At 34.2% G+C, this 12,519-nt stretch overlaps 2 protein-coding genes across 2 annotated transcripts in view; one reads left to right on the forward strand and one right to left on the reverse strand.

The window, feature by feature from the left end:
• The window catches only part of LOC21404948 (calmodulin-binding transcription activator 3), a 9,838-nt gene extending 7,411 nt beyond the window's left edge, over positions 1 to 2,427 (forward strand). Inside the window, exons 11-14 of the mRNA XM_024165918.1 lie at positions 1 to 612; positions 935 to 1,511; positions 1,606 to 1,929; positions 2,164 to 2,427. Coding sequence (XP_024021686.1) covers positions 1 to 612; positions 935 to 1,511; positions 1,606 to 1,929; positions 2,164 to 2,268 — 1,618 coding nt within the window. The 3' untranslated portion in view covers positions 2,269 to 2,427. The remainder of the gene's footprint in view (positions 613 to 934; positions 1,512 to 1,605; positions 1,930 to 2,163) is intronic.
• Positions 2,428 to 2,778: 351 nt separating this feature from the next.
• LOC21404949 (ubiquitin carboxyl-terminal hydrolase 3) lies at positions 2,779 to 8,480 on the reverse strand. Its single transcript, XM_024166012.1, has 6 exons — positions 8,090 to 8,480; positions 7,050 to 7,166; positions 5,515 to 5,613; positions 4,753 to 4,944; positions 4,134 to 4,315; positions 2,779 to 3,576 (listed from the first exon to the last, which is right to left on the reverse strand). The coding sequence occupies exons 1-6, from the start codon at positions 8,204 to 8,206 to the stop codon at positions 3,171 to 3,173; spliced, it is 1,113 nt and encodes a 370-aa protein (XP_024021780.1). The 5' UTR covers positions 8,207 to 8,480; the 3' UTR covers positions 2,779 to 3,170.
• Between the last annotated feature and the right edge of the window lie 4,039 nt (positions 8,481 to 12,519).

The following is a 12,519-nucleotide window of genomic DNA, read 5'->3' on the forward strand; positions in this document are numbered from 1 at the left end:
TCCTGCTGAGGTTATAGCTGATGGTGTTCTCCGTTGCCATGCTCCAAGACATAAGGTTGGAAGGGTCCCTTTCTATGTGACATGTTCCAATAGGTTAGCATGTAGTGAAGTGCGAGAGTTTGAATATCGACAGAACGAGGTTCAAGATGTGGATACTAAATATAACCCAAATAGTTGCACAGATGAAATACTCGAACTGCGATTTGGAAATTTATTGTCTCTGAAATCTACCTCTCCAAATTCTGACCCTGTCAGTGTAGCAGAACAATCCCAGTTGAACAGTAAAATCAGTTCATTGCTGAAAGAGGACAAAAATGAATGGGATCAAATGTTGAAATTAACTTCAGAGGGCGACTTCTCCATGGAAAGAGTACAGGAGCAGCTGCATCAAAAACTACTTAAAGAGAAATTGCGAGAATGGCTCCTGCAGAAGGTGGCCGAAGGCGGGAAAGGCCCTAGTGTACTAGATGAGGGTGGTCAAGGGGTTCTACATTTTGCAGCGGCTCTTGGCTATGATTGGGCCTTAGAACCGACCACAATTGCCAGTGTAAGTGTCAACTTCCGTGATGTAAATGGATGGACGGCACTTCATTGGGCTGCATTTTGTGGCAGGTGAGCACCTCGAACATTTCTTGTCGTCTTTTAAGTCAATTTTGCTTGTGGTTGTCCTTTTTCATCCAATCGAACTTCCAGCGGGCAGGATAGTTCATAACATTATATATAACCCCACATTGTCCTCCACACTTCAAGAGATGATCATTTAGGAAAATCATTTCGGTAGTATATCACATAATTGTTCAGCAAAAATTAGTAGTTAGTTCAAAAAATATTCTAAAGTACATATTGTGATTTCTTTCACTTCGTTTATTTGTCTGTGTTTCCTCATGGTCGCTCGTTGTCTGACTTTAGTTATTGCCCTTTTCCTTTAAACTAGAGAGCGAACTGTAGCGTCCCTCATCTCCCTTGGTGCAGCTCCTGGTTTATTAACAGATCCAAGTCCTAAACATCCCACTGGTAAAACACCTGCTGACCTAGCGTCCGACAATGGACATAAAGGAATTGCCGGTTATCTAGCCGAATCTGCCTTGAGCTCGCACCTTGTATGTCTTAATTTGGATACCAAGGAAGGCAAAGCTGCTGAAACTTTAGCTGCAAAAGCAGTGCAAACAGTTTCTGAAAGAACTGCTACTCGTATAAACGATGGAGATTCTGAACGGTTGTCCCTAAAGGATTCATTGGCTGCAGTGTGCAATGCTACCCAAGCTGCCGCTCGAATTCATCAAGTTTTCAGAGTGCAGTCATTCCAGAGGAAGCAGTTGAAGGAGTACGGTGATGATAGATTTGGAATGTCGGACGAGCAAGCACTGTCTCTTATTGCAGTTAAGACCAACAAATCTGTGCACCATGATGACGACGTACATGCTGCTGCAGTAAGAATACAAAATAAGTACCGTAGTTATAAGGGTAGGAAAGAATTTTTGATTATCCGACAGCGCATTGTTAAAATTCAGGTGAGCATGTCTCTTTCTTTTAGCTATCATCATTGTTTGTTATGTTTTAGTGTCGATCCTTATTATTATTATTTTTTAATTTGGTTGGTGAAAGGCCCATGTAAGAGGTCACCAGGTCAGGAAAAACTATAGAAATATTATCTGGTCCGTGGGAATTGTCGAGAAGATTATCTTGCGTTGGAGACGAAAAGGAACTGGATTACGCGGGTTTAAGTCGGAAGCTCTAACCGAAGGATCCAGCATGCAAAATTCATCGTATAAGGACGATGATGATGATTTCCTAAAAAAAGGTAGGAAGCAAACTGAGGAAAGAATGCAAAAGGCACTTACTAGGGTCAAGTCAATGGTTCAATACCCCGAGGCAAGAAATCAATACCGTCGGCTGCTTAATGTCGTTACTGAGATTCAGGAAAGCAAGGTAATCTTCCTCTCTTCTGGCATTTTTTTCATTTAGCCTGCCCTGGTAGTTGGTTTCAAAATTGTGTAGAATACTAAACCCTGCCTCATCACAGCGTTTGTCATAAAAAAAGAAAAGCCATTATCTTAATCATGTTATTAAAGGAAAAGAGTCTAACGCATTGCTGAGTTGGAATATTCGACTGCCTTTAACTCTCTTGGGCTTGCGCGATGAACTCGTTTTTCTTTTATGCAGGTTCTGTGTGATGTTATGAATACCGAAGAAGCAGCTGATTTCGATATTGATATTGAAGCATTGTTAGATGATGACACTTATATGCCCGCAGCTGCGCCGGAGTGACCCTCTGTTCTCGTATTTCTTCCCCTGTAAAATATATCGTGCACTAGTTAAATTAGACTTTGACATAATGCTGTGACAAGACATTAATAAAATTCTTATGTAATACTACCAATTCTTTTTAACTCGTAAATGCAGTTTGTGATATGCCTTCTTACAAAAGAACTTCATGCCTATTTTCTTTTTTGCCGGTAAAATCTTATGCCTCAGTTCTCTAGTAGGAATTCTGAATTGCCTCAGTCAGTTAAGAAGATAATAAAAGTGTGAAATATTGTTTTAATTGTCAGATTTTTAAGCGGATTACATCATTGCATCAAATTTGGATGGCGAATAATTAATTGAGTCAAGCTTATAAGCGCCTCATTTAAGACGTTAAATCTACGAGCACCCCTATTCACTGCCATAGTGATATAACACCACACCACACTAATACACATGGTGGGCCATGGGATCCACAACTTTGCAAATGTGGGGTTAGTTCCACGGGGATGAATAACATATTTGTAGTTCTGCTCCTCACTATCAGATAGTAGTTGGTAGTAATTGAGCACATTCCAATTGCATTGCAATTCTAATGTTGTTCTCAGCCATGAAAATTACAAACATGTGCCTGTGCAAGACTGCGAGTTTTCTCACACAACATATACACTGCTGCTTTTCCTCTTATTGTGGAAAAAGAAAGAAGAAGAAGAAAAAAGTAATACTTTCACCATTCCACTGTACATGCCAACCACCTAAGTATACATTTTTGACAACCCATAACTCATTGATATTTGACATCTCTTTTCCACAGGTTGAAAGGGAAAAAGAAAAGAGGAAACAAATTAGAATATGAAAAAGGGGGAGTAAAGTGCGTCCAATGATTAAAATATCCTAAACCCTCTCAAAATCCCAAATCCCTCTTCTCAGCTCTTGTTGCTGGTGCCAAGGCTCTCATAGAACAAGATGTACCCATGATCCGTATTACTTGAGTACTCCTGCGCCGAACCAAAGAATGTTTGAACAGCAGACTCGTCTATCATCTCGACATTTTCGTCATCAAAAAATAACCAGTGGTTATGGCTCTTCACAAGGCTGACATAGTGTCCATGGTTTGGCCCACTGCCAACATGGACAACGACAGCAAATAGAGAATATTCCGAGTCTGCATCCTCCACAGTGTTGCTTAGCTTTAGCTCCAGGGGGAAGACGACACGGTAAGACAACTTCTTGTAGCGGCCGAGTTGTTCAATATATTTGAAACGCTTTAGATGGATTACCAGGATGTGAGGTGGCTTCTTTATCTTCATCCTCTTCTGAGCTTCTTGCAAACTGCCATGGCAACAACCTCGGTTTAGTTTTGAACTTTTCCCAAACTAAATAAAGTTTTTTAGAATTAACCATTAAAATTCAATGTGAAACCAATATTGCCCCTTTGTTTAAATTTTTTAAGTTGATCTAGTCTAATAAATAGGCAGTTATGATTAAGGAGGTCAATTATAGAAATATCACTACTATAAAAAGGTAGTTTTGAACTTTTCCCAAAAAAAATGGAAGTACCTTGAACGTGCAGTGCACTCGGGCAAAAAATTTCAAGCCAAATCAACAATCATAATGTATCAATGTCATCTTTTAAATGCAGTGACACTGAAGCAAAACATACTTCGAAAGAAGGATGAGAAAAAATAAAAATTTGGGCCTTTTCCATTATTTAGCACCAGATAAACCTAAATCAAATCACTATATCACCAAGCAAACCCAGAAGTTTATTCCCTAGACGTGCATAAATAGGATTACACATCAAGCAGACACGCACTAACAGAGTCCACCAGGCAAGTATAACAAATGAGGAAGCTGGTACTGTAGAAAAATGAGAAAAAATCACCTACCTGCAGCACTTATCACAGAAGAATTTGTCCTCAGCATTCAACGTCTCTGTAGAACTGAAGTTCTTCAAACAGCTTGTTATTGAACTGTTCTGTTCAATATCAAGGCTCAAATCAAAAAAGGTTTCATCCCTTGCTGTCACCGTCTCACACCGCAAGCACTTTGTTTCATTGGTGAGGATTCCCTGAGATGGACATTAAAATTGTGAGGCTTTCATTTAGTTTTCCAGAATAAATTAAACATCAAATGACACATGATGATTTTTATTTGCATATATAACCAATAGAGATTATTAGTTCTCTTCATAAAATAATAATAATAATAATAATAACCAAATAGTTCAACAATGAACAAACAGTATGCTCCACTAAAGCAGACCTGTCAAACATTAATGTACGATATGTACATACAATACAAAATGGCGCATAGGCAGGCATAATCATATTTTTTTGATACAAGACGGGATTGAACCCGCAATCCCCCACTCAAACCCCACCCCACCCAAACCCCCCAGTGCCACTAGACCAAGAGGTCTTAGGCAGACGAGCAACATCATTATATATTTTAGAATTACAAATAGGTTTTGCTAAAACCAATAAATGAATTCCAAAAGCAATTGACCTGAAAATTTTTGTGCACCCAGGTGACGAGAGGCTCTTTTTGAGTACTACCATTAGCCTGAGCACTCTTTGGCCCATTGGCCACATTTTCAGAAGGAGATGAAGATTCTTGATCACTTTTTGCAGCTTGAGCCTCTTTCTCCAATATATCAACAAGCTCGTTGAGCAAGAAATTCAAAAATTCATGGGCATCCTACATAAACAAACGAATAGAAAGATATCATAGAGAATTAATCGTCTTAATGATTTCTATATCTGAAGAAATATAGTGGAAGAAATTTTGCCAACAATCAATGGAATTTGAAAAGAAATTGTTAGATTGAAGCAGGAGGCAGGCACCAGTAGACAGAGGAAAAAGAATTTCCTTTTACATAAATCCTTCTATCAACTAAGAGTACGTGAGAAAATGCTGGAGCTTGAAAGCACAAGTACAGACGTGATATACAAATAAAATAAATATAAAAAAAAAAAAGAAGCTAATTTTACTCTTTTACTTATTCAAGGATCAAACTGCATTCCAAAGAGTGAACGTGCTATACCTTCATCAGTGTAATGTTCAATCCTTCAATGAATGGTGCTTTTGCACCTTATAGAATCCATGTTATAACCGTAATAATGCTTATGCTTATCATAATGAGAATTTGATGTTAAAGTACAACGCGAAAAAATAATGACATTCCACCAAAGAAAAAGCGCATCACGAAAAATAATGAAAATTCCCAAACAAAAAAGTGCAAATCAGTTGTCATACTGAAATATATACCTGGTGCATATAGCTACGGAAAAGTTCATTTTGTTTTTTTAATCTCTGTACGAAGCGCTTTGGAGCAATGACACCTGTTTTCTTCTTCTGGGAACTTATCTGCAAAAAAAAAGATAAATTATCAAACCACACAGTATAGACTACTTCAGAAACAAGCCACACTGTATAGAATAATAAGAGTTACATTGCCCAGTTTTCAGAAAGCATATCACACACACGCCCAAAGTTCAAAAAGCATATCACACACACACCTCAGAAGAGATCGTTTTCTGGCAAAAATATCATAACAATATATCACACACCTCAGAAGAGATTGTTTTCTGGCAAAAATATCGTAACAATATATCACACACACCTCAGAAGAGATCATTTTCTGGCAAATATATCGTAACAATATATCACACACACCTCAGAAGAGATCGTTTTCTGGCAAAAATATCGTAACAATATATCAGTTCCGAAATCCTAGTTAGTTGACAATTACTTCCAAAACTTGTGTATTCAGTAAAAATGTATGAAGGTCAGAAAGTACAACAATAATATGACCTATTCTTTCTTTCTTTCTTTTTTTTTTTTGAAAAGAAACAGAACTATTATCAATAAAAAAGTTGATGGTGATGTATAATAGAGCAAGAGCTTTCCTCACATAGGACTAAAAAAAAGCAAGAGAACTTAAAAATTAGCTTAACTAAGGAACAGACCCAAACAAAAAGGACCAGTGACAGAGATGGACTACAAAAAAGGGGTCACTCCTAATCAAATCTGAAAAAAATGGCCTACCAAAAAAGGGGTCACTCCTAATCAAATCTGAAAAAAATGGCCTACCAAACTCCTTATCCCTATACACCCAAGTAGAAACCCAAAACTTATTTTTCCCAAAGGCCCTTACAATCTCCCTCGATAGCTTCAAATAATATGACTCATTTACCAACATAGAAAAACAAGAACTGTTTCATAACCAAAAATTGAAAACACTTAGGTTGCGTTTGGTGTGAGGGTTCAAATCAGGGTTGTTTTAGTTTTAGAACTAGAACCATGATTTATAGTTTGAACTTAGGGTTCAAACCATAGTTCTGGAACCGGAATCAGAACCAGAGGTTTGAACCATCCAAAATCAAGGGGGGAGGTGGTTTTATAATTTGGGGTAGTTATGGTTTAAAACATCACATCAGGATTCAAACCTTGAACCAAAACCATCCAAACCAAACACTGATTTTCAAGAACCATTTTTTACTTTTTGCAAACAAACAAAAGTTTGAACCAGAATCATGGTTCCGATTCTAGAACCCTCATACCAAACGCAACCTTACTGTATTGGGAAAAGAGGGAAAATTGGATGAAACCAAACTATGAATATACGAGAATAAAGCATCAAACCACCTAGAATCTAGCTCATTCACACAGCCAACTTCAGTAGAATGGCATGCGAACTAACAACACTATCATAAGGATCCCTGAATATGGGGGCGAAAAGCATAAAAAGAAAATGGAAATTATCTAAAATACAACATTCAAGTATCTCGTTGGGTCCTTACCTGGCTAAATAAGTCAGCTAGACACGTCAAGAGATTTTCTTCCACATCCCCAATGTTTTTGTTATTCGAATAATACTCTAGCAACTGTTCACGAAACGGAACACAAAAATACAGGGCCTGAAAAAATGACAAAGAAAGAAACAAGTAATAACGATCAGCAATCAACTTTAAAATGTAACAAGTCCTCACAGCTCATTTTAAACAAACACTACATATCACATTAGTAGAAAGTACCATCAAGCTTTTGTAGTGCTTCTTTTTTCTTTTTCTTTTTTTTTTGTCATCAAGGTTAAGAGAAAATTTTAATTAGCCAGTATCATCTCTTGACGCCTAATTCGGACTGAAAGAAGATAACTAAATAATTTCCTTTTAAAATCCCGAAAACTTTTCTTCAGATATGGTCAAACTTGAAATCATATGCTAGAACATAAATCAGTTTGGTCAACTAGGTTCTCTTTTATTTTCTCTTGTTATAAATGGCTAAAAGAAGAATGGTACTTCTTAATTTCTTTCAATTTTCGTAATTTCTTTCATTTTTTTCCTCCTCTCTAAGGTTGGAAATGAACCAAATATACTGCAAGCACCAAACCATAATGCAAATCACATATTATTTACTCCTGCAGCGTCACCAAAAACAAAGAAGAGGTCCTTTTCTGACTCAAATGGATCCAATTCCACAAAATCCATCTTCCTTTCTCATATAGATACTTTGCAATGACAAATTATTTCAGATCCTAATTCCAACACCAACACGAAAAAGGACTGCCTTTCCGGCAATCGAAGACTACGCTACTGTATCTAAGAATGTGAGAAAATTAAAAAGCACATGAATTGTATCCCGTGTGGAACGAAAATCTCAAATCCTACAATTCTCACGAATATGACAATGATTTTCCAAGTAACAAAACAATACTTTAGTCTCTCTCTCTCACGTCAAAATCGATTGCGGAGAGTCAATTACGAGTATCCTAGCGAAAGACGAACAACAGAAGCTAAAAATCCCAAAGTTTTCCGATCAAAAATCAGAGCTGAAGAAAAACCTGCAAGACGCTATTGCAGTAGCAAGTGTTGCCGAAATTCTCGAGGCCGAAGTAGCGCTCGCCCTCAGGAAACTGGTCGCCGAGAGCTTTCTCGAGTTTCGAGCCCGCAGCCCCCATCAGCGCGCGCCAAAGCGAAGCAATCGAATCCAAATCGCCGGCCGAGAAGTAACCAGATCCTCACGTCACGCCTTCCGATTCAACTACGCCACTCGCATGCGGCCGGCGATTCGCTTGCCGTCCGGTCGCGTATCGTTGCCTCCGGCGTCTCTGCGACTTTCCGTCGTTCGAATTTTAGGGTTTTGTTTGGGAGGTGAGAAAATTTGGAGGAGACGAGGGTTTCGTTGGAAATGGAGACGGAGGGGAAGAGGGAGAGAAAGTAAGAGGAAGAAAAAAGAAAGGAAAAACTTGAATAAATAAATAAATAAATATAGATAGTGAATAATTTAGGATTATTATCATAAATGTCCTTTATATTTATCTTATTTCAAAATGGCCCTTAAATTTATAAAACAGTTCAAATTACTTCTGATTTATAGAAAATGATTCAAAATACCCTTCATCTAAGTCCGTGTATGATGTTTAACGGTTTTGTTGACGTGACACTATTTTAAAAGATTAAACTTAAATTAAGCTCACAAAAGGAGATTAATTATTAAAAAAACAATAAACGAATTCAAAATCCAATTATTAAAATAAATTAAAATGAAATATTCTTCCTAATTCATTTGCCCATTGCGGTTTGTCCTCTTCCGCCTTTAGCCACTTCTTCTCCTCCCTCGACCAAGGTAAACTACAATGTAACGAATAAAAGAAATTGTGAGGAAATTGATTGCCTTCCTTCTCTTTTTTTTTTTTTTTTTTTTGGTTTAATGGAAAAAAGGTATTCAAAATTATTGGGAGATGTTTAAGGATTGGAGTGGGCGTTTCTTTTCCAATTCTGCCATATGGTTGTTCGTTGGTTTGGGAAACCCAGGTGATAAATACACAGGAAGTAGACATAATTTATCAATCACAGGAAGAAGCAAGACCCAGATTTACGTAAGTACTCAGCAAGAAAAGCTCCAGATCATCTTCTAAGCCGCCTCGACCGCCGCCACCTTCATCTTCTTCGCCTTAGTCTTCTCCGCCACCTCCGCCGCACAGCCGCCATTCTGACCAACGAAACGTTTTTCGTCCCGAGTTTCGAGTTCCGCCCACCTTGTCCAACCAGATCCGCTTCGTGAGCACGTCCTTCACGAACCCATAATTATTTAATCAAGTTTTTTCATTTCTTTAATATTTTTAAATATTTAATCATTTTACAGACTTAATTAACACTTAATGGCCTTAATTATTTTTTAATTGATCAACAATTCTGTTAAGTTTATAGAGGGAACATTTTAAATATTTTTTTATATTTCAAATATTTTTGAACTGTTTTAAAAAATTATGGAGTATTTTAAAATAATGTTCATATTTTAAGGACATTTATAAAAATAATCTTTATTATTACTAAAAATAAAAGGAAACAATTAGATAAAATAGTTGGACAAAATTTTAAGCATTTTTTTCTTGGAAAATAATTTTTAGCAGTTTTTTGTCGTTCCACAATTTGTTAGTGGAAACTCCAATCACGTGCGCCGAACTGGAAATCAGATAAAGTGAGCTGTAATTGTGCTTCCAGGTCAGGTCCACAGAAAAGACTGGATTTTTCACTTTGGGCTTCCCTCCCATGAAGTAACGCACCTTAGCCACTATCCGTTTTAGATTTTTTTTTTTTAATAGAAGTTTTAGATATTAAACTTTTTAACTTTCGGAGATTTGGTCAGAGAAAATGAATTATTGATTGTTCTCTATTTTTAACAGTAATTTGATTTCTGTATACTTAATTTTTTAATATGATGTTACTTTAAGATGATTTAACCTTAAAAATTGATCTTAATAATATGGGGTCCCTGTCAAAGAAAGTTTCTTTTTGCATTGTTTCTTGCCTAATTTCTTTTTTCAAGTTCTTTTTTTTTATTTTTTTATTTTTTACCCTAAAATTTTTTTATTTTTTTATTTTGTATGTTTTTACACTTTTTTTTTTATTTTTGTCATAAAATTTATTTTTCTCTGTTTAGATTCCTTTTATCCTAAAACTTATTTAATTCTTCATTTTAATCCTTTTGACCCCTTTTTATTTTTTTTCTGAGTCTTTATTCTTTCATTAGTTTGTTTTGCCTTAAAACTTATTTATTCTTTCATTTTAATCCTTTTTTATTCTTTTTAATTTTTGTCCTAAAATTATAATTTTTTCATCTTTCTTCCTTTTATTCTAAAACTTATTTATACATTCATTTTGGACCTTTTTGACCCCTTTTTTATTTTTGCACTGAAACTTTATTTTTTTTTCATTTTGATTTTTTTTGCCTTAAAATTTATTTATTTCTTCATTTTAGTCTTTTTGACTTTTTTTGAGCTTCTTTGTCCTAAAACTTTATTTTTTTTAATTATGGTTCATCTTTGAGATTTATATTCAGATTTTATATGCTTTTAATAATAAAATAGTAATTAGAACTTAACACACGGATTACTCCCCACGTGCATCACATGTCGGGTTCAACTACTATATATATATATTTATCCTTTCGATACGTAGTTTGTCAATTAAAATTTTTTGTTGCTTAAACAAGTTATCTTTTAGAGTTTTTACGGTGAGACCTTTTAAAAAAACTCACCAGTCAAACACCCTATTTTTACCGTTAAATTAAGTTTTTAACGGTTAAATTTATATAAATTCTTATTAAAAATTTATAACACACTAAACATAAATACTCACTGTATAAATTTAATAATTAAAAAAAATAATCTAACGGTCAAAAAAATAATATTTCACCGGTAGATTTTTTAAGGCAACCTGACAGTAAAGAAAGCCTATCTTTACATACATATCTTTTACATCGAACTTTTACTCCATGCTCTATTATTTGTCACGTGTCAGCTTCTATATTTTTTCTTTTTGCTTTTACTTTTTAATTTTAGTAGTTTTTTTTTCTTTTTTTTTCTTTTTACTAAATGCTTTTTTACAATCTACTTTTGTTCGTGTAGCAAAAAAAAAAAATCTACTTCTGTTCACAACGTTCTCTTTTAAAATACGTTTTTTTTTTTTTTTTTTTTTTTTTTTTTTTTTTTTTTAAAAAACTTTTGGTCCTTTTTTTTTTTTTTTTTTTTTCGTTTTGCTTCTATTAAAATAACTTTGGTCACATGTATCCTTATTTATTTTTTTCTTAAAGATTCTGATATTGTTTAATTCTTTCTCCATGTACCTTTTTGTAATATTTTTTCACTCGTACTTCTATTAATTTTTTTTTCAAATGTGGCCCTACCTAATTTTTTTCATTGTTACATAATATTATCAAAGTCATTCTTTTAAATAGTTTTAGTTGACCCATTAAAAAAAATTTTCATAATCATTTTTTTGAGAAAGGAGATAAATACTCGTTAAAATGTATGGGTCGAATTTTTACCATTTACTTTTGATTAATATCATTTTTAGTTAAATAATTATATTAGTTAAAAAATATTAATAAAGAGTAAGAGATAATAATTCAAACACATGCATTCTAAAGATAAATTCAACAATTTTTTTTTTTTTTTGAAAATTTTCTTTCTTCTGATTCATTTTCTCATACGTATTTTTCCTCTTATTTGTTTATGTAAAGATAATTTCTTAAATATGTCCACATTTAATTTTTTTTCCTAATAAATACTGCCTAACTAAATTTGTGTTTAATTTGCCTGCAAAAATAATCTACACATGTTATTATAACTTATAATCTATAATCATTTTTAGTTAAATAATTATATTAGTTAAAAAATATTAATAAAGAGTAAGAGATAATAATTCAAACACATGCATTCTAAAGATAAGTTCAACAATTTTCTTTTTTTTTTTTTGAAAATTTTCTTTCTTCTGATTCATTTTCTCATACGTATTTTTCCTCTTATTTGTTTATGTAAAGATAATTTCTTAAATATGTCCACATTTAATTTTTTTTCCTAATAAATACTGCCTAACTAAATTTGTGTTTAATTTGCCTGCAAAAATAATCTACACATTTTATTATAACTTATAATCTATAATCTTTAATCTAATTATATCTAATTTAACATATGATAAGTGTATGAAAATACACCATAAATACTACTTTTAATTTATATAATATTAACATATTTAAACTTTAATTAAACAACTCCATTATTTTTATTCAGATATTTTAAATTAGAATTTGTCTAGTTTTTACTTAATTATTTGCAGAAGAAAAGTACTGTAAAAAGCTACACAAAAAAAAGTCATGAAAGTCATGTTTTCAGCCAGTCAGCTGAGCCATATAGAGAGAAAGCCGCGTCAGCCAAGTCGAGCCACCAAGCCAAGTTCCGCGTGGGCCCCGGCATTCATCCTCTTTCCC

The sequence above is a fragment of the Morus notabilis genome, unplaced genomic scaffold (genome assembly GCF_000414095.1).
Source record: "Morus notabilis unplaced genomic scaffold, ASM41409v2 Scaffold697, whole genome shotgun sequence".
Taxonomy (NCBI): domain Eukaryota; kingdom Viridiplantae; phylum Streptophyta; class Magnoliopsida; order Rosales; family Moraceae; genus Morus; species Morus notabilis.